Consider the following 20,448-nt stretch of genomic DNA (forward strand, 5'->3'; position numbering starts at 1 on the left):
GCCATGCTTTTTCTGTATTTCTGATCAACTAATTGTTTCACAGGGGAGTAAATTCCACTTGACTACCTTTTCTTTGTGATTTTATTTTCAGTATTATATAGCAGCAATTTAATGCATAATTCAGATATTTTTTTATGAAGTATTTCCCTTGCCTGGGGTCCAAGTTACATCTGGACTACTCTAGGATTGGGGAATGTCAATGATGGAGTTGACATAAGAATATAAACCTTCCAGCAGATGAATGTTTTAAAATACAATATGTATCTTGCCTTTTTAAATAACTAGTTTATAACTTAGATGTGAGAGAAGAATCACACTTGGGCATTTTGATTTGTAGATAATTTGGCTGTCTGGCAGCATTACAAATTGGAACCATTTCACCAGACACAGCTGTATATTTAATACCAAAGGAATCATCATTAGTATCCCTTGAACTAGTTAAGATTGATCAAACAACGTGTATAAGTTAAAAGGGACTTGGAGAAACAGTATAAATTTCACTAAAAGAGAATTTTAAAAGAAAAAAAAAATGTTTGGGGAAATAGCCAGAGTCTAGTAAAATCTGACCAATTTTCTAATACCAGACTGCTTTATGAGTATAATCTTCTAAGCCAGGGAGAAAATTCTGGCAGAAGTAAATTTATTCCTAGAAGATATTAATTGTTTCAGGTAAAGAATAGGAAATTCTATTTTATTCTTTCTTTTAACTTGCTTTATTCATTTTATAAGGGCATCTTCAACCCAGCTAAGAGTAATACTATTGTCATTTTTAAGTACACTTTAAAAAACATGTTTCTCTTTCCCTAGCTTGAAGAGCTGGAGAATGAAATAAGCCAAGAGAAACAAAGTCTTCAGAACAGTCAAAACTTGAGTAAAGATTTGATGAAGGAGAAAGCACAGCTTGAAAAGACACTTGAAGCACTTCGAGAAAACTCAGAGCGACAAGTGAGTAGCAGAATTAAAACTCTTAATGCTGTGCTGTTCTCCTTTCGTACTTTCTTTCAGGCATACAGGGATTGTAAACAGAGCAGGTTTGCCAAAAGGACATTTCTGCAGCAAAATAGCTTGTCTAAAACCTGCAGCCAGTGAGAGAAATGACTTATTTTACTGCTAGTTTTAGAACTTTTTAGTGTTTAGTAGTGCTTCTGTGGCATTCGTGGGCTGTGCGTTTGCTGTAGTTGTTAGAAGGTATAACTCAGCCAAAAAAGAAAGTTGGGAACTTTGGAGGGAAGCCAGACACCTCTCAGTTGAGGAAATCAGATTCCAGACAGCTGGTCAGTGTTAGAAATGATGTTAGAGTATTAATGAGAATTACAGCAGCCCGTCCCTTCAAGGGATCTGACCTGGGGTTCTGCTGCCAACTTGGTTCCTCCATTTTGTTTATCCAGGGCGGAAACCATCGTATCCATCTTCGTAGTATTCCTAGGTGCTAGAATGTTTGCTAGCTGTGACTTGTAGGTAGATGGCAGAATTAATTTTTGATTGGCAGAAACAGCATCTGGGTCTTTGTAGATGATAGGAGCTATAGCTGGGAGAGTACTAATGTCACATGTCTGTACCTGGTTGGTGCTGATACGTTTGAAGGTCTTTGCAGGGCAATTGAGAGGACCTATGGAACGCACCACTAGGAAACAAGAGCTATGGAAACTTCTGGAAAACCCATGTCTAGTAGTCAAGTCCTTCAGAATTTGAACTGTAGTAATCTTACAGAATTCTACTTGATGAGGTTGACAAGAATGGGATTTTAAATTTTCAAATACACTATTTTGGAGAACAGGAAACTATCTTTCAAAAATCCTGAAAATTTGTTAAAACCCAATTTAGTCAGGAAATTAAATTCTAGAGTAAGAAAATTAAAAAAAAAAAAGCCAAAATTATGCTTGGCATAAGGGGGTAATTATAATGAAAATAGGTCAGCTGGTTTTGTTCAGAAGTGTTGATTGTTAAATTATTTGTTAAAATAATTTGTGATGTATTAGAAGTGTACTCTAGGGGCAACAAAGATTAAAACTTTCCGGACTAAGTCATAAAGTCCCAACTCAGCCATTAGGGATACTTAACTTGTTTTAATTGTGTTGCAATAGGACTGACATTTCAGTAGGACTATTTCTGCTTTAAAATAATACAGTTAGGACCTGTGATGGGTTAGCAGCATCTCTTATGTTTTAAAAATTTTTTTAAATTCTGTGCTGAACTTATCAGAGTCAACTGTGGAAGGTTCATTGGATTTCATCTGAAATTACAGAGGCATTGATCATGGTTTTTTTGTTAAGTTAGGACTAGAGAAGCAGAATTCATAGGAAGTGACTGTGCATGTTCAGAAGCATACCAGCTTATGTAAAAACATGTTACAAAGTTGTGGTTTTAGACACTTGTTAATTAGTTACTCAGTAATCACTTCAGAATAGTTTGTCATTGCTGGGAACTGAGCCGTAGATCCTGTAATTAATCGTTACATTCAGACTTAAATATGAAAGAGCAGTCTATAATTTTCTCTGTCTGTTTTTCCTTGCAACTAGCACTTTTGCTTTTCTGCAAAACAGTTTATTGTTGAAACATCCCTTATGCTATGTTATTAGTACATTCATAAATATTGATGAAAGCAGTTTTCTGCATTTTGCTGTGTGTTGTTACATACACAAAAAATTTCAAATTATTTTGAGTAACTGAAAAAAATCAAGAAATAATAAAAATTAAGATTAAATCGCTTCTTTTATCTTGAATAGATCTTGGAATATGTTATCTGAGAAAATAATTCTAATATAATTTGCCTTCACTGGAAGCTGTTCTGGAACAGTATGTCCAAGGGTTCTTTTTAACTCAAAAATTAATGTAACTTTGGTGTGTTTCTTCCAAAAATGTTATTTACCGTGATCAAGATGCCCTCAGATCCCACAGATCAACTATATATTTTCCAAGTGAAATAAAGACACTTTTGTGGCTCCCACTCTTCCCTCCGTCTCTAGTTAAGTTTAGAACTTGGTGGTAGTTTTGTCTGTTTTGAAGGAAAATCTCTGGAAATTAGAGTTTAAGGAAAATAACCTAAATCTGGGTAAGCAAATGAAAATGAAAGGAAGCTGAGAAATAGAGCTTTTTTTGTGTGTTTTGTTAGTTTTGTGGTTTTTGTTAGTTTTACTTTTATTATCTGCTAATATGCAAGAGGAAGGTATTTGAAGATTCACTTTGACATACTTTGTAAAACATCTGCCTGTTTACATACACCATGTTTGTAATGCTGCAAAGAAATACCAGGAGAGTAGGTGAACGTTTTTTTTAACTTAAGAGGGAAGGATGATGTAACCTTATTAACATAGTAGCTTTTACTTTATATATAAATGTAATTATTCATTGACATGTTGTTCATGTTTGTAATTTTTCCCCCAAACTAGATTAAGCTATTAGAACAAGAAAATGAACATTTGAATCAAACTGTAGCTTCTCTGAGACAACGCTCACAAATCAGTGCTGAAGCAAGAATGAAAGAAATTGAAAAAGAGAATAAAATCCTTCACGAGTCTATTAAAGAGACCAGTAGTAAGTTAAATAAGATTGAATTTGAAAAAAAGCAAATCAGGAAGGAATTGGAACACTATAAAGAGAAAGGAGAGAGAGCTGAAGAACTTGAGAATGAGCTGCATCATCTGGAGAAGGAAAATGAATCATTACAGAAAAAAATCACTAACTTAAAAATTACTTGTGAGAAGATAGAGGCCTTGGAACAAGAAAATTCAGACCTGGAAATGGAAAACAGAAAACTAAAAAAAACTTTGGATAGCCTAAAAAATCTCACTTTTCAATTAGAATCCTTGGAAAAGGAGAATTCACAACTTGATGAAGAAAATTTGGAATTGAGGAGAACAATTGAATCTTTGAAGTGTACAAGCATTAAAGTGGCACAATTGCAACTAGAAAATAAGGAACTGGAAAGTGAAAAGGACCAACTTAAAAAAAGCCTTGAACTCATGAAAGCCTCATTTAAGAAAACTGAACGCCTGGAAGTCAGCTACCAAGGCCTGGACACAGAAAACCAAAGGCTACAGAAAGCCCTGGAAAACAGCAATAAGAAGATTCAGCAATTAGAAAGTGAATTGCAAGATCTGGAGTCTGAAAATCAGACTCTTCAAAAGAACTTGGAAGAATTAAAAATCTCTAGTAAACGCCTAGAGCAACTGGAAAAGGAGAATAAGTTGTTAGAGCAGGAGACTTCTCAACTGGAAAAAGATAAGAAACAGCTGGAAAAAGAAAACAAACGGCTTCGACAGCAAGCAGAAATTAAGGATGGTACTTTAGAAGAAAACAATGTAAAAATTAGTAATCTGGAGAAGGAAAATAAATCTCTATTTAAAGAAATAGTTGTTTATAAGGAATCGTGTGTACGCCTGAAAGAACTAGAAAAAGAAAATAAAGAACTTGTGAAAAGAGCTACCATTGACAAGAAAACACTTGTCACTTTACGAGAGGTAAATAGAAATTAGTTACCATTCCCATCATAATCTGTTTGTAATGTAGTAATTTGTAATATATCTATATTTTTGAAAAATGCTTGTATTTAGCATTTTTAATAATTTAATCTACATACTCTTAGCAGCTTTAGTGGTTACAGTTGGGAAAAGTTACATAATCAAAATTTATATAATCATGATAAGAAAACAGAATCTTATAACCATGTTACAGTTAACTGTAAGATTGCTTACAGACCACCATGGAGCTTTGGTTAAGTGAGCATCATTCGGGTTCTTCATGTGAGCATTTGTTTTGGCTGAGACATGTCCCCTTCACCAAAATGTTCAAGACTAAATTTGAGAGGGAAGTTCTACAGAAAGGCAGAAGCAACTACAGTGAAATTACATGATAGTTAACAATGTAACATCTACTGTATCTGAAAGCTAGTAATTGGAAGAAAATTAGAGTTAATGTTGATGAGTTACTCAGGTCACATAGTGATAAAAGACTCTTGCCTCAGTCCTTGTAGAACTCGGAGTACATGGTTTTATTTATATGATAACCCTGATTATGATTTTTTTTCTGTGTAAGGACTTGGTGAGTGAAAAATTGAAGACTCAACAAATGAACAATGATCTAGAAAAACTTGCCCATGAACTTGAAAAAATAGGCTTAAATAAGGAGCGTCTCTTGCATGATGAACAGAGCAGTGATGACAGGTGAGAACGTCAAGGCCTACCTGAAGCAGTGTAGAAATGAGGGTCTTTTTTATTCATAAGGAAAAAATGGTTTTACAGATTGGTTTTGTGCATACTCGTAGATTTTAAGGACCATTAATAGACCCAAAATGGATCTTGCTGTTCTTTGATACTAATAAGGTAGTTGATATGCATTTATATTTCTCTGTCTGTGGGAGTTACCACTCACTTAGTATTAGTAGGAAATTTCTTGAAGTATGTCAGTAGATACAGGGTATGTACAATTAAAATCTTTTATGTTCTGTTTAGCAACAGGAATAGTAGCAAAAAAAGATGACAGACCCAGAATAGGTTTTTTCCTTTTTGACTACTTGAGTGATAGAACTGTTTTTTTACTTTTTTGTTACATAGTGGTTACCTTTAACTGCCTCATTCTTTCCTTCTGTTTCTATTTCCTTCTAATTTTTTCTACCAAAGGAAGCTGTTTGCATTCCTGTTTATACTGCCTGGGAAGTATCCAATACTTGAGCGTCTCCAAAACTTCATCCTGGCTCTATCACTCCACCACACCTGCCCATATAAAGCAGCTGCTACCCTGACATCTGTTTCCTCTGTTGTGTGTTATGTTCTGTTTTATCCTGCGGGGATTTAGGGAAAATTTGTGATGGGAGAAAAGCAGACTAGTGTAGGCTTCTAGCCAATATTTATTTCATGATGCTATTCAGTTGTGCTCTTAACAAAAACACAGACTATGACAGCAGCTTTTTTTTTTTTATTATTTTTTTTCCTTTACAACTGACTGATTTTTGAAGCCTTCTTTGTCAAAAAAAAGACCAAACATTCTTTATCAAAAAAAAGACCAAACAACATTTTTTTTCTTCTTCAGTTTTCCTGTCTTGCTGCCAGTGCTCTGTTACTGGGGTGGTGCCAGGATCCTGTAGGGAGAATCTGTCATCATCTCTTGTTTTCAGCTGGTGCCTTTTCATCTTCCTTTCTCAGCTCCCAGATGAGGGGCTCTTCTGTCAAGAAAAGTCCTCAAAACTTTGACTAGTGTGATTTCTTCCAATTTAAGCATTACTGTGTAGCATACAGCATGTAATGTGCATTTGTTTTGTCCTTAAGTGTGTATATCATACAAAGAAGGAATGAATCCTTGAGCTGACTTCTGCTTAAACTGCTTAGATGAGGAAGTCCAGATTGAGCAACATGTCTCTAAATCCCATTCTAGATTCCAAGTGGTTGGAGTGAGCCCTCCCACAAAGGGAGACAGTGTTGTTCTGTAAAGGTGCTTTTGGAAATTGTACTACATGGAAAGATCTGTAAGTCTTACTTCTACTGTCCAGACAATGGCACTTACCCTTTACAAGTGCTGATACCTGTAAAAATCGGATGTTCTGGGTTCACTTCTCATAGGTTAGTTGACTTGTGACCTGTTTCATTTCTTCCTTTGCTTCCAGCTTAGCTGTGTGTGGGAATTACACAAATAGTAATTTTCATTACCTCCATCTTCCTTTAGTGTTCTTCTAATGGGTATTCCTTTTTTGAGGAAAGAGGTTTTTGCTGTGTATATATTGTATATTAAGAGCTCAACACAGAAAGCAGGCTGAAGAGCTGCATACTGGTTGACCTGCACTTGGTCCATGTCTACTTCTGGCCTTAGATCTCTTGTAATTTGGTGCTCAGCTGCACTGTCCTAAGAGCATCTTTAATTCTTTGTGGATTTCAGCAGGAGATAATGCCTGTCTAGAAATGTGTTAATGGCAAACTTGATTGTCCAGCACTGACCATGTGAAAGCACCACAAAAGCAGTTGGAATATTTAATGGTACAGGATATTTGGGCATCAGGCTGGGTATTATATGTCTGTTCAGGCTGATCTGTGGGGAAGTATGCAATGAGCTTTTATCCTGAATCTTGCCCAGAATGTTACCTAAAGTCCTAACTCTGAGGTCAGGCTTGTGACCACATCGTGTTAGATGTAAAGGAGTTTGGGCTGTGTTATATGTGAAGAAATTTGGGCTATGCTGTTTTGAACTTCTTCTCAAACTGAAATATAGACCTTCTGTTAATAATTTCATGTAGAGCTGAGTGATTGTGAATGGGGAATATTCGTTTTCAAAGTGTTTGGTTTGAAACTGTACTCTGCCACTGTCCTGCCTTTTTTGGGGTCTCAGCTATTTCATTCATCTAAAAGTACCTGAATTGGTACCTAGGAGAGGCAATAGCAACTGTTTCATCTGGCCCATAGAGTTCATAACAACCAAAATTACTTCTCAGCATTTTAATTTCTGCCATCAAATTTTCTCTCCCTGAATGGAGGGAGCTGCTTGTGGTTTTTTGTTGAATATTCTTGGTAACCCTTCAAAGTCTTTCTGTTGAGGCCTAAGCTGACCATGTTTGAGTTTTTTGACAGATTTTCCATTTTTTTTTACCTTCAAATGGTGCTGTCTTTAGACAAAAGATCTATGGATTTTGATCCTGAATCTGAAGTATTCATTCATATCTCAGTGATGCCAGAATATTTGTACCAGATTTTACTATGAGGTGCTTAAAGGGAAACTAGATATTTGGTCTCTGCTACTAGTATTTTTCTTCATTTGTTTGCAGCACAACTGTATAACTTTTCAGTAACAGAAGATCTTATTTGTAGGTAAATGCATGCTTCAGCTCAGGGAGGTTAAATGTTCTCTCTTCTACTAGTCATAGACTGCCTACAGTTTCTTAAATCTGATAATTACTTGTCATACCTTAAAATCTAGGTTTCTCATCGTACTACATGATACTACTGGACAGCTTTCTACTTATTAATTCTCTTACTGTTGGTCTTCTGCTCCAATTCCTGACTACATCTAATGTTGTTGACCACTCAGGAGTCTCTCACCATTTATTCTGTTTGCTAAACCGATAGATTCTTTAAAAAAAAGATTCGGGGGGAGGCACTAGTGATTTGGGGGTTTTGTTATTCTAGTGTGGAGAGTAATGGGATATTTTCCAGATTCAGAGTACATGCGCAGTGACTGAATGGTTTGAAAGTGAAATAAGTGTGGTTTTCAGTATTTTCTAAAATGGCTAATAATTAATTAGAATATCCTGCACTCACAGTTTTCAGATGATCTAAACTCAAACATTCTAAATGTGACCACTTCTCTCCCACATATGTAGTTTGTGGGGGATTTAGGTGACCTACAGTGTTGTAAATATAGTAAAAAAAAATAGGAACTGGGCTGGAGTGGTAAAAGTCTTAAAATACCAGCAGCTGGGCTGAGTGAACAATTTACACATTCATACATCAAATGAGTTTGCACCTGCAAGGTACTGTGTTCCCTCTCCTTCCCCAGTGCCTCCTCTTTGCAAGCTAGCAGGAAATGGAAATTGATGACAGTCTTTCTCTCCAAATACTTCACATTCTAATTTAGTTCAGGTCCCACTGGATTCACTGGAACAGAGCCAGGAGGAAGAGTGCTGTCATCACATGCACACTCATCATCCAAATAAAGCCAGCACCCTACTGGCATGGATGAACTTTTGTTGTTTTTGTATGTCTAATTGTTTTAAAAGAAAAAAGGATTAAAAAAATATTGTTGACTACCATCTTCTGTTTAGTTTAGGCATAGGACTTGGTACTAATACTGAGGTTCCTTCATGCTTATGAATAGAGTCAGCATCCCAGCATTTTTGAATGTAGCAATGAGGCTGCTTTTTCAGGACATTTTAGAACTTAAATGCCTTGTATAATTTTTTTTAAATACAGACTTTTTTATGTCTGTTATTGATCAGTAGATACAAGCTTTTGGAGTCAAAATTAGAATCCACACTGAAGAAGTCTCTTGAAATAAAGGAAGAAAAAATTGCTGCTTTGGAGGCTCGTTTAGAAGAGTCAACAAATCTAAATCAGCAACTCCGTCAGGAACTTAAAACAGTAAGGAGAACGTTTTTTCTAGAAGATTAAATTACTCTTACACCAGCTATGGTTATTTCCACACTTGACCTTTTGTGTGAGACAGCAAAAGATGGGCATTGTTGGGGTAATGTAAAGCAGCACAAAGATATAAATGCTTCTTAAGACTGCAGCAATACAGTGTTGAAAAGACAAAGTTACTGCTGAGTGTATTTATTGATCATTGAGTATGTCAGCTGGATAAGTAATCGGAATTTGATTTAAATTGCAATGCCAAAAATATTAATTTTTTAGGAAGTTATATTTTCTGATCTAACTTGAATGGGCTCAATGGACTAGTTAAAAAAGAAATAGAATCTCTTTGCACTTCTTAAAAGTTCGGAGATAAAGTTGAAAGCACTGAAATAAAATAGAAAATAGAAGTCTCTACCTGCTGGAGAAATATGACTATGAGCCCCAGTGTTTATTATGTTTAAGCTTTCATTATCCATAAATCATTTGTACTTCATCTCCCCAAACATAGAAAAAAAGCAACTTTACAAATAGAGTGTGTGTATATAAATATCACTTTCTGTTCTTTGAAAAGGGATCTGGTCATGTAATAAAGTAGAATGTAGAAAATAGAAAATTCTGAGCCTAGTGTAACTTGTCCTAAATAATTTCAGGTCAAAAAGAACTATGAAGCGCTCAAGCAAAGACAGGAAGAGGAACGAATGGTTCAGAATTCACCTCCAAGAAGTGGAGAAGACAATCAGCCTGTCAATAAGTGGGAGAAAGAAAACCAGGAAACTACTAGAGAATTACTGAAAGTTAAAGATAGATTAATTGAAGTAGAAAGGAATGTAAGATGTTTTTAATATGATTCTGCTTTGAAGTACTTGGTGTGTACTGTTCCAGTAATACAAATGAGACCATTGTTAAGAAAGTATACATTTTATCACCTAATTTATGTACTAAGCAGAATGTGAGTTAAATACTGTTTATGAAGCAGCTGGTTTCTGTACTGAGAGATGCTGTAAAGCACTTTGCCAGCATTTAAGAGGAAATGTGGAAACTTGAATTTGCCCTTTTGAATCCAGTGATATCTCTTAAATCCCTTTTATATAATCCTTATGTACATGAGTCAATGGAGATTTCTCCACATTTTTCCATAAGTATATCCATTACCCATTTCTTGCAGCTTAACCTGTAGTAATAATACCAATGCATTGCTTTATTATATAAGGTTTTTTTACGTAACTTTTGCTGCACCCTGTAAATCTCTGCAAAGTCATGCTGGTTTGTTTGTTTTGGAGAAATGGCATTTTTTTCTTGAGGTTCAGTAAATAGCTGTGAACTCTAATTTTCCTCTTTTTTAATGTTCAAAGAATGCTACACTACAGGCAGAGAAGCAAGCACTGAAGACACAATTAAAACAGCTTGAGACACAGAATAGCAATCTGCAGGCTCAGATTCTTGCCCTTCAGAGACAGACTGTTTCTCTACAAGAACAAAATACTACTCTGCAGACTCAAAATGCCAAGCTACAGGTAATACTTCCGTATTCTGCTTGAGAAAATAAAAGTAATTCAAAGTTTTTTCGGATGAAGGCTTTAGAGCTAATGGCAATGTGTTGTAAATCACATTTCACTTCTTACAGACACAGGAAAAAAAAGTAATGTGCAAATAATCTGTAATAAGAACAGTCAAATAATTTGATGAAGAATAACCATTCTAGAACTTTGTTTTAATTCTTTGTCCAGCTTAAACTCTTGATTTTATAATTAGAACTAGAATACATTTTTTTATCCAGTCTTCTAAGATAATATTTTTTTAATTTATTTTTTACTTCTAAATTAGGTCAAGGAAGCATTGTGACCAAAGAGGCTCTAAAATTCAGTAATTTTTCTGTTATAAATAGAGTTTTAAAAAACTTTAAAAGCCATACCTAACAGTAAAGTCAGAGTGTTGGTAAGTACTGAAGATTTTAAAAAACAAAAAGCCAGTGAAAACTACCACTGTTGAAAACTATGTAAATATGTGAATATTGAATTTACGTAATTCAGAGGCAAAAATGGGTAATGTGTGACTATGGAAATTATAAAAAAAGTTACCCACAGAGTCTGCAGCTCTTGGGGCCAAAATTCAAATGTCTTTAATATTTTAACTAGGGTATTAAATACTTTTTTCTCCTCTAATAAATTAAATACTCTTGTTATTGCATCTAAGGCTTTTGGAACTCTGAGAATTGAAACTAACTTAGTTTTACTTAACACAAGGCAAAAATATTAAAGAATGTCAGAAATTATGGATATTCAATGGAAATAAAATAATGAAGGAGTCTTTCAACAAGTAAACAAATAATGCATTTTGTGAATGCTTTTAGTTATCATCCTGTTTCTTTCTGGAAGGCAGAACACAGTTGTACCACAGATGCACTTTCTATCTACCACATGGAAGTCTCATTAGTGCACAGTCCTCCCCTTTGTGGCTGGTGAGCCTGTGAACAAAACAGAATTTGTGCACACACTGTGTCTTTTCCAGTCGTTAAAAATTAATAGATGTGGGAATGGAAACACACCGTTTTAAGTAGATCAGGATGTATCTCTGGGATTCAGAACTCCTGAGTATTTTGTAATTTTGTCAAAAAACACAGGAATATCCATGTAGTTCTTTTTTTGCTTCATGAATTGCACAGCAGCACAGGCCTGTAGAATGGATTAACTGGAGATAGTTGGAAGCATTGAGGCAGATAGTTAAGAGGAGAAAGTGTTTTCTGCCTTTAAAATTTTTATTTTTATTTCAACTTCTCTGTGGTGAACCTCACCAAGCAATGTAATTTTTTCTGGGAATGACTGAGTCATGATAGACCAAACAGAGAAAGGGAGCTGTTCTCCTTCCGTGAGAGTGCAGCTATTTTGCTCATAGCTTCAGGCAAATTGCAGGACAACTCTCCATTAACTCTAAATCAAAATTAAAGGTAAAATACGTTCATAAAAATAAGTGTAACTAACTATTTACTGAGCCCAAAGTGCAAACTAACCTGGTTTACATGGACTGTGTCAAAACTGAGGCATAAATGTTCTTATTCTTTCTGATACCTTCAAGGAACATCCAAGAGAAAGGAGTTCTTAAAGGATAACTGAGAATTCTGAACTAAGTCAAACTGTGGATCCAGTCTGGGAAATCCACAGCATACACGTGCCATCAGACATTACTTCATTTCCAGTAAAAGGTTCAGCTTTCTCATCTGTAGCAAAGAATGCTGCAGTTCTAGCAGAAAGGGATTTGTTCCTTAGTAACAGCTTGCACTGAAGTGATAGATTTTTTTTTTCCTTTAACAAATACCCTGAGGCTATTGGAAGCCACAGTAATTTGTGGTTTTCATGTCTTGAATAGAAAAGAGAAGGAAACTAGCTTGATACAGGTCAGATGACAGGCATGTTAAGTGTTGTCAATTTTTTAAGATAGCAGACACTGTATTAGGTTAATACCTTCAGAGGCAAACAAAGTAAAATTGTTATTTGTTTGTTTTAATCTGTCTAATGTTGAAGACTTTAATGTTTTAATGAACATTTGAGTTGGAATTGTCTATTGGAATATAAGAAAAACCTAATTTCTTTTAAAGGTGGTCAGGTAGTGGAATAAATAGGTGGTTGCTAAGACACTAAAGGTTAAACTTGAGAAATCTTTCAACAGGTGGAGGTAGACAAGATAATCCAGACTATGAAATTAATTTGCAGCTCTTGTCACATGTTTATGACTGCAGGTTGAAAATTCCACTCTTAATTCTCAAAGCACATCTCTTATGAATCAGAATGCACAACTGTTGATCCAGCAGTCTGCTTTAGAAAATGAGAACGAGTGTGTGCTCAAGGAACGGGAGGATCTGAAGTCCTTGTATGAGTCGCTTCTCAAAGATCATGAAAAATTGGAACAGCTGCATGAACGTCAAGCTTCTGAGTATGAATCTCTGATTGCTAAACATGGAAGTCTTAAATCTGCACACAGAAATCTGGAGTTGGAGCATAAGGACTTAGAAGATAGGTAAATACTAACATGCATACGAAAAATGAGCATCTGCAATTCCTGAACAAAAAGCAAGAACCACTGTATAACTAGTGTGAATAAAATCATTCATTAAATATAACATTAAGATTGTCATACTTCGAAAGATCACCTTTTAAAAAAAAAATACAATTTTTGTTTTCAGGTACAATCAGTTGCTGAAACAGAAAGTGCAGCTGGAAGAATTGGAGAAAATACTCAAGATAGAACAGGAGAAAATGCAGCAGCAAAATGAAAAACATGAAACTGTAGCAGCAGAGTATAAAAAACTTCGTGATGAAAATGAAAGGTAAAGTCTCTTACATGTATTAGTAGAGCTCTGATTACTTGCCATTACAATCTAAACAAGTGGTGTATCCTCTCACATTTTTTATAGTTGATGCTGCAATTTAGGATCCATTCCTTCTATCCGTATCTTACAGCAACTCAGCTCTGCTAGTTTACCATACAGTCATTTTAGGAAAACAGAATAGGGCAAAAGGAATCCAAATACATAAAAAGTAGTTCTCGTATACTGAAGATCCTTAATTCCATTGAATGTCTTGAGGAATGCTTGGCCAAGCGCTGTGCGGTGTGGTTGTGAGCTGAAGAGGGACCCTGGCACTCTGGGGGGGCTGCTTAAGGAGCAAGATAAGGGAGGGTAATGCCAGTAGGTGTGGAGATGCAGTGAGTGGTAAAGCCACTGGTAGGGGTTATATATGATATAGCTTGCCATAAGTGATTGGGTTGAATAGTATATATTGCATAGCATGATACATCCCCTCTCAAAAAGAGGTGTTAAGATTGGTCATCTGGCAAAGAGGCTCACAATTAAAGGCTTCATACTACTCATGTTGTGTGAGGAGGATTAATAAGAACAAAAAGAGGACGGGTCAGTATATGCAGTGTCCTTCCTTACCTCAGTTTCCTTGCTGTTTTGTGTTGGCAAGAAATTCTAGCCATTTTGTTAGATTCTTGTATGTTAAGAAGTGGCACTATAAAACTAGTTATGATGTCTGCATTTAGAAATCCTGCATGATTTTTGAACACGTGGAGAACCTGGAGTGTTTAGCTTTAAGGCAGAATGCTTACCTCAGAAAATTAGACACAGATGACTTGCCAGCAGTATGTGATGATAAAAAAAATTCTATATATTTTATGGGGTAGTATAGAGCTCTGGAAATGTCATGCTTCAGAGAGAATGTGGGTCATTAATAAGTTTCCTTCTATCTGCATGTCTTGTTTTATGGTGTCTTTTTTAATTCCAGGCTTACTCATACATACAGTCAGCTCTTGAGAGAGAATGAAGTTCTCCAAACTGATCATAAGAATTTGAAAACATTATTGAACAATTCCAAACTAGAACAAACACGATTAGAAGCAGAGTTTTCCAAACTCAAAGAACAGTACCAACAACTGGATATTACATCAACGAAACTGAATAATCAATGTGAGGTACATGAGAATTATGCTATTCCTGACTTGTAATATTGTAATATTGATATGAGTGCATTTGTAGATTGATAAAATCACATGAAGTGCTTGAGAATTGCTCATTGGTTTATAGATAATGAAGTTGGTCTTAGGGTAAATTAATTTGCTTGTACAGGCAGTACAAAAACTGGAACTCGTATTAGGTAAACTGTTAGAAGATATTTAAAGCATCGGGAGGCTTTTATCAGTTGGTTTGTGATTTAGTTTAGTTTACTGTTTGATTTGACTATCAGAATCCTTTGAAGACCTAAATTTTCTTGATAATCTCATTTGTGTGTAAAATATGCTCACATATATATATGCATGTACCATTTCATGTATTTTAACAGCTTCTTAGCCAGCTTAAAGGAAATCTGGAGGAAGAAAACAGACATCTACTAGATCAAATTCAGACATTAATGCTACAGAATAGAACATTGCTTGAGCAGAATATGGAAAGCAAGGATCTCTTCCATGTAGAGCAAAGGCAGTACATGTGAGTTTTTAAAACAATGTAATTACTGTGATTAGGAAAGTTAATACGAATACCTATATTTTTTAAAGAAGCTTCTGGTTTATATAAAAATCGTGTGATAGTTCCAAAATGTTTCTCTTATTTCAAAATAACAATTATACATGAGGATAAAAGATGGGAAAAGCAGATAACTTGACTCAAACTACAAATACTGTATTTTTAGTTGTAAAGGATCAGTGTGACTGTGTTCATTACTGATGGTGCAAGTGAGGGATAAAACTGTTCATTCCTCATTCTACTACGGGCAAAGTTCATAGGTTTTTTGTAATCTGTACACTTCTCAGTGAAATTGAGAGAATAGAAAATGTGCTTGTCTGATTCTGAGTCTATATGCATTTTATTATTACTTTAAAAGTGAAAAATTATGTTGGGTGATAAAGGCAAATGGAAACTTTTTCAATTTCGTATCATAATGTTAAACATAAGACTGGTTGTCTGATCTCTTGATTTTTCAGTATGAAACAAGTGTTACAAAAGAATTCCTTGTAGAAAGTGACTTAGATAACAGCTATCCAAGGGAATGTGCTACTCATGTTACATACATATTTCTGAAGCACATATTATCATATGAAGCACATATTATTTCTGTTTACAGTGACAAGCTAAATGAATTAAGGCGACAGAAGGAGAAATTGGAAGAGAAGATAATGGATCAGTATAAATTTTATGAACCATCTCCACCAAGAAGGTACTCATGAACATGGTATAAAAATAAACACAAATCTAAAACATGACATACCTATTCTGTTCCAGCTGAAAATCAAGATTTCACTAAACTTCAGGGGAGCAGAATTATGTCTGTGTTCTTACATGCAAAATAGGAAAAGTGTGAAGGCATGAGTAACATGTTATAAATGTACTGTAATTTTGGTAACAGAAGGGGCAACTGGATCACTCTGAAAATGAGGAAGCTGATAAAATCTAAGAAGGATGTTAATAGAGAACGTTTGAAGTCTGTGACCCTTACGCCTACCCGTTCAGAGTCCAGTGAAGGATTTCTTCAGCTGCCCCACCAGGACAGTCAGGATAGTTCCTCTGTGGGCTCAAACTCTCTTGAAGATGGACAGACCATGGGGACCAAAAAGAGTAGCAGTGAGTACTGCAAAACATTTTCTTCTTTTGAAAATCCTTGGCTAAGTGTTCCTTTCGATATGATTAAAAATTACGGGGTGCTTGGGAAAGGCTCTGGTTTTGAAAGGTTTTGAGAAGACAGGGATTTTTAAGTGTTTAGGAATGAAGCCTGAATTCACTTAATGGCAGATTTATACTGACTTCTTGCAAACTCTCAGCTTTTTGCAAACTAGTTTTCAGCATTTCATCAGCTCTAAATTTCAGTCTTACGATACATTTCCAGTGCTTGGGTAAGGTGAAGCAGGCACTGGTCAGGTGAGCAGAATTTTGGATAGAATGTCAGATGCCACCACTAGTACCCTATTTTGTTTCTTCCACATGTCCCAGCATGAATACTTCCCTTTGTCTTGGAAGTGCTTTCCAAGCTGTGGCTGTGCTAACATCCTTTAGATGATAAAAAGATCCTCTGTTTGAAGGTGTTCCCCCTGTATCTCACAAAGCTAACAATGAAGAATTTGGTAATAATTTGAATATGCAATAGGAAGAAGTAATGTAGAGACATAACCTGTTAAAAAGATGCAAATTGTGACTGATGCTAAATCTTAGAGTTCAGTAGCTGAGAGGGAGACCAAGGAGGGTTACAGAAGTGTTGGCTAGAATATTCCAGATGTAATTTGCTAACCTTGAAAGAGCCTGACAGCCGTCATGTCAGGATACCACCAGACTCTGTGCAGAATTTATTGTCTGCTTTCTGTTACACGTTCTTGGCATGAATCATAAACTGCCCAGTTTCACACAACTTGAGAAATATTGCAGCCAAGTTATAAAATATTCTATTTTATAATTATGCACCAAAAGCATTGTGGCTGTCTATGTAAAAGCATCAGAATACACATTCACCTAAGGTCTTTGCAATATTTTTTAAAATTTTAATGTCCTGGGTTTCAAAAAATGGCAGATCTGTACTCTTTTTTTGTGCCAGCTGTGAATTTGCTGTGTTAGAAGTTATTCAAGCCATTATGATGTATTTTTTTTCTTCTGTGCTTACTGCAGAAGACTAGTTAAAGTTGAAAGCATCCAAAAATAGTTATTTCAGAGAACTTTAAAATCAGATCTGTGAGTATTTCTGTAACAGAATAAAACATTCAAGGGTATATTTTATCACTTTCCTTGCTAACATGTCAGTTTGGAAAGCTTGGTGTCTTTTGGTGTAAGGGCCTGTTAAAGTTCCAAATAGGTACTGTTGACCTTTAAAAACAGCAACTGTTGCTTTTACATAGAAACCTGAAGCCTTGTGAAATTCCAGAGTGACTGAACCTATCTATAGTGGATGTGTGTGCAAGTGTGTTCATTTGAATCATGAGTGTGCACGCTTTGGTTCAGATCATCTGCATCTATGTCAACAATTTCATCTTCTGGAAGGGCTCTTTCATGTGACAGTTCTCTTTGCATGACACTGGGGACCTTGTAGTGTGCAGTTACCCTCCTGCTGGAGCCATGGTAGAAGTTACAGTGGCTGATCCTCAAAAGAAGTTGTTCAGACCTCATTAATTTTCTACTCCATGGGCCTTGTTCACGTTCCCCTTAATCCCTGTGTATTTATCCACAAACTGGAAGGGCTGATCTGATTCTGGATCCTAACCTTCCTCCATTACACGTCGCCATGGAAACCACAGTTTTTTATAGACTCTAGATGACTTACATGTCTGTTCAGTGCTGACAACCTTACTGAGACACTTTGTGTCTCACAAAGTTAAGAGACTATATCAGTGTGAAAAGTACCTGTAATGGTGCACATTTTGCAGTCTATTTCTTCTGGTTTTAGAATGACTGTAAATCCTAAATATTAAGATACTGTGGCTCCTCTTCTTTTCTGTGGCTTGGCAGTAGCAACTTCCACTGGAAGAACCTACAAGAAAGAGAGAACCTGTAATTTGCCTCCTGTTGGTGCAAAAGCTCAGGTATCGTAGGTTTCTACACTGGCTGGAGGCAGTTTTGGGTATGGGAAGAGACTGGTTCTGTTCCACCCTGGTCTCCTGCCCCTGGGAATGGCAATGGTTCCAGAGGGAGCTGCTGAGGTGGAATGTCCTGCGTGTCAGGAGGAGGAGGCAAGAGAAGGGAACTTACATTTCACAAACTGCAGTCACTGGCACAAGTCAGTGCTGTTCCCAAAAGCTAGAGGACAGAATATCCAGCATAATGTGATCTTTGAGATGTGTGCGTTTCCTACCCCATACCCCCTGTCAGAGAAAGCAAGAGGAGATACTGATTCCAAAAGGAATTGTCCTTCTGCTACCACTACTGATAAACAGATTTGCTATTTGAAATCTGTAGCTTTTCTTCTTTTGAAAGTGGTGATGGAAACTTTTCCTAATGCAGAACACTTTCTGATGCAAATGATTTCAAGAGACCTCTTACTAAGGTGGGTGATCTTGGCTCAAAAATCAGGTTACCCTATTCTGTAAAGAAAGCAGTACCTGAGGTCTCATGGAGTGCTTGAAGACCTCCGATTCCAGAAGTCCTCTAGAAGGAGGGGGTGCACATTAGTAAGTTTGTCTTTAAATAGTGGTGACAGTAGCAAACATCCAGTCATAGTGGAAGTAGTGTATTGGGCTCTGTTTTCTATTGCCAACATATTTAGATGTAACATGTGTAACATTTCTTTTAGCATGAGCAAAATTATTTGAGGATTTTAATACTATGCATACAGAATTTCCTAGAGTAGTTCTGGAAAACAGTAGGATTAAAGTGGGAGATTTCCTGGTGAGCAGAAGAATTCTGCAATATCATTCTCAGCTGAGAAAACAAGAATGTGTCCATAGAAAATTAAAAGAGAAATTAATAACTAGAATTCTTTCATGGTTAAGACCAAAATAGTCCTACTGCTCTGACATTTTTGAGGTCTGTTGGAATAATAGTGTAAAGAGCTAAAGCTGCTCGTGCTAAACTGGTGTCCAGTTTGCTTCAGCTCTGCCATTCCAGTGTTTTTGCAAGACATTTCTTCAGTCATACTCAGTCTCTCAAGGAGGCTGCATTTTACCACAGGATGGGTTTTTGTGTACAATTTCCAGGACATCAGTAGTTGCTGTGTAGTTTTCAGTTCATTGTACTTGCTGAGAGCCATAAATCAGACGTTTTGGAGGTGACCTGTGTTAATGAACAAGAGTCATAGATGACTTGAATGATTCTTGAACATCTGCTGGTTACTTTTTACTTAGATTATGGTGGATGTTTTTAATTAAGAGGGGCCAGTCGTCCATGAAGGGGTTCCAGAAGCTACAATAGAATCCTGTTTCACTGTGGTAACAAAAAGAAAGAGAACAGGACTGCCTCTCTGGGTTGGCAGTGGTGTCAAAACTGATTGGTTGTTTACCTGCTAGAAAACTAGCTGGCTGCTAGGCTGTGCCTCATATTCCCTTGGCAGGGGGCTATTCAAAGCTGCATATTTTATCTACTACTAGATAGAGAACATGCATGTCTTATTTTACAGGTGGTTGAGCAGCCTTTCTGCTTTTTTAGAACCAGTCAGCATCTGTTTGGACTTATATCCTCGGATTTTGAAGAGAAGGAATGCTTTATTGATCTGAAAAAAAAACCCAAAAACAACACAAACAAACCAAAACAAACAACCAAAAAACCAACCAACCAAAAAAAAAAAAAAAACAAAAAAAAAAACCCCACAAACCCAAAAAACCCCACCTGGTTATTTTGAAATAACCTGTGAGTATACGTGGACAATAAAAAGTATCTGTATACCTGCACAGTGAATAATTCAGAGATGAAATTGTATTTAATTTTAGTGTGCACCTATCTTGCATAAGTAGCACATGTGCCTTTTTTGCCTCTTCTTCCCCAAACTGCGTCAGAAGGACCTGACATAGGAGGGTATTTGCTGTCCCCCTCCCAGTCAAGATAGGGTTATATTCTGCAATAGTGAAACCTGTATTTGTTTTCGTTACTTGTGGCTGTGCCAGTTGTGCATTCCTTGGAAACTGGAGAAGGTATTTCATTGTAAACTTCTTACTCTTGAGTGCAAACAAAGAGTAATATGATGAACAGGGAGTTGTCTTTTTCTTTCAATGTAGTTCATGTGCACTTGTAAATGCATACATATATATGTGCTGCTGGTACAAAATAGGAATTGCCCTGTAACAAGCAGAATGGCAAGGCAAATGACAAAGCATGTGTCCCAAAAGTGACTTCAGAAAGAGAAAACAATCAGCTCTTGCTCAGGCTGATAGACTGGCCTACACTGATTTCAGATCTGCATAAATAAGAACTTTTTGGTCATTTCATTATGCTTTT

General features: G+C 36.2%; 1 protein-coding gene across 11 annotated transcripts in view; it reads left to right on the forward strand.

The window, feature by feature from the left end:
* Positions 1 to 20,448, forward strand: part of CCDC88A (coiled-coil domain containing 88A) — a 74,094-nt gene that overhangs the window by 40,215 nt on the left and 13,431 nt on the right. For 8 of the 11 annotated variants that reach the window (XM_071740389.1, XM_071740386.1, XM_071740387.1 and 5 more), the window contains exons 14-25: positions 808 to 945; positions 3,390 to 4,460; positions 5,035 to 5,162; positions 8,918 to 9,059; positions 9,704 to 9,880; positions 10,406 to 10,567; positions 12,787 to 13,064; positions 13,231 to 13,374; positions 14,333 to 14,519; positions 14,888 to 15,033; positions 15,668 to 15,760; positions 15,950 to 16,164. In XM_071740389.1, the coding sequence (XP_071596490.1) occupies positions 808 to 945; positions 3,390 to 4,460; positions 5,035 to 5,162; positions 8,918 to 9,059; positions 9,704 to 9,880; positions 10,406 to 10,567; positions 12,787 to 13,064; positions 13,231 to 13,374; positions 14,333 to 14,519; positions 14,888 to 15,033; positions 15,668 to 15,760; positions 15,950 to 16,164 (2,881 nt within the window). The remainder of the gene's footprint in view (positions 1 to 807; positions 946 to 3,389; positions 4,461 to 5,034; positions 5,163 to 8,917; positions 9,060 to 9,703; positions 9,881 to 10,405; positions 10,568 to 12,786; positions 13,065 to 13,230; positions 13,375 to 14,332; positions 14,520 to 14,887; positions 15,034 to 15,667; positions 15,761 to 15,949; positions 16,165 to 20,448) is intronic. The other 3 variants (XM_071740388.1, XM_071740382.1, XM_071740385.1) reach the window with 1 other exon arrangement.

This window comes from Heliangelus exortis, chromosome 3 (genome assembly GCF_036169615.1).
Source record: "Heliangelus exortis chromosome 3, bHelExo1.hap1, whole genome shotgun sequence".
NCBI classification, from domain to species: domain Eukaryota; kingdom Metazoa; phylum Chordata; class Aves; order Apodiformes; family Trochilidae; genus Heliangelus; species Heliangelus exortis.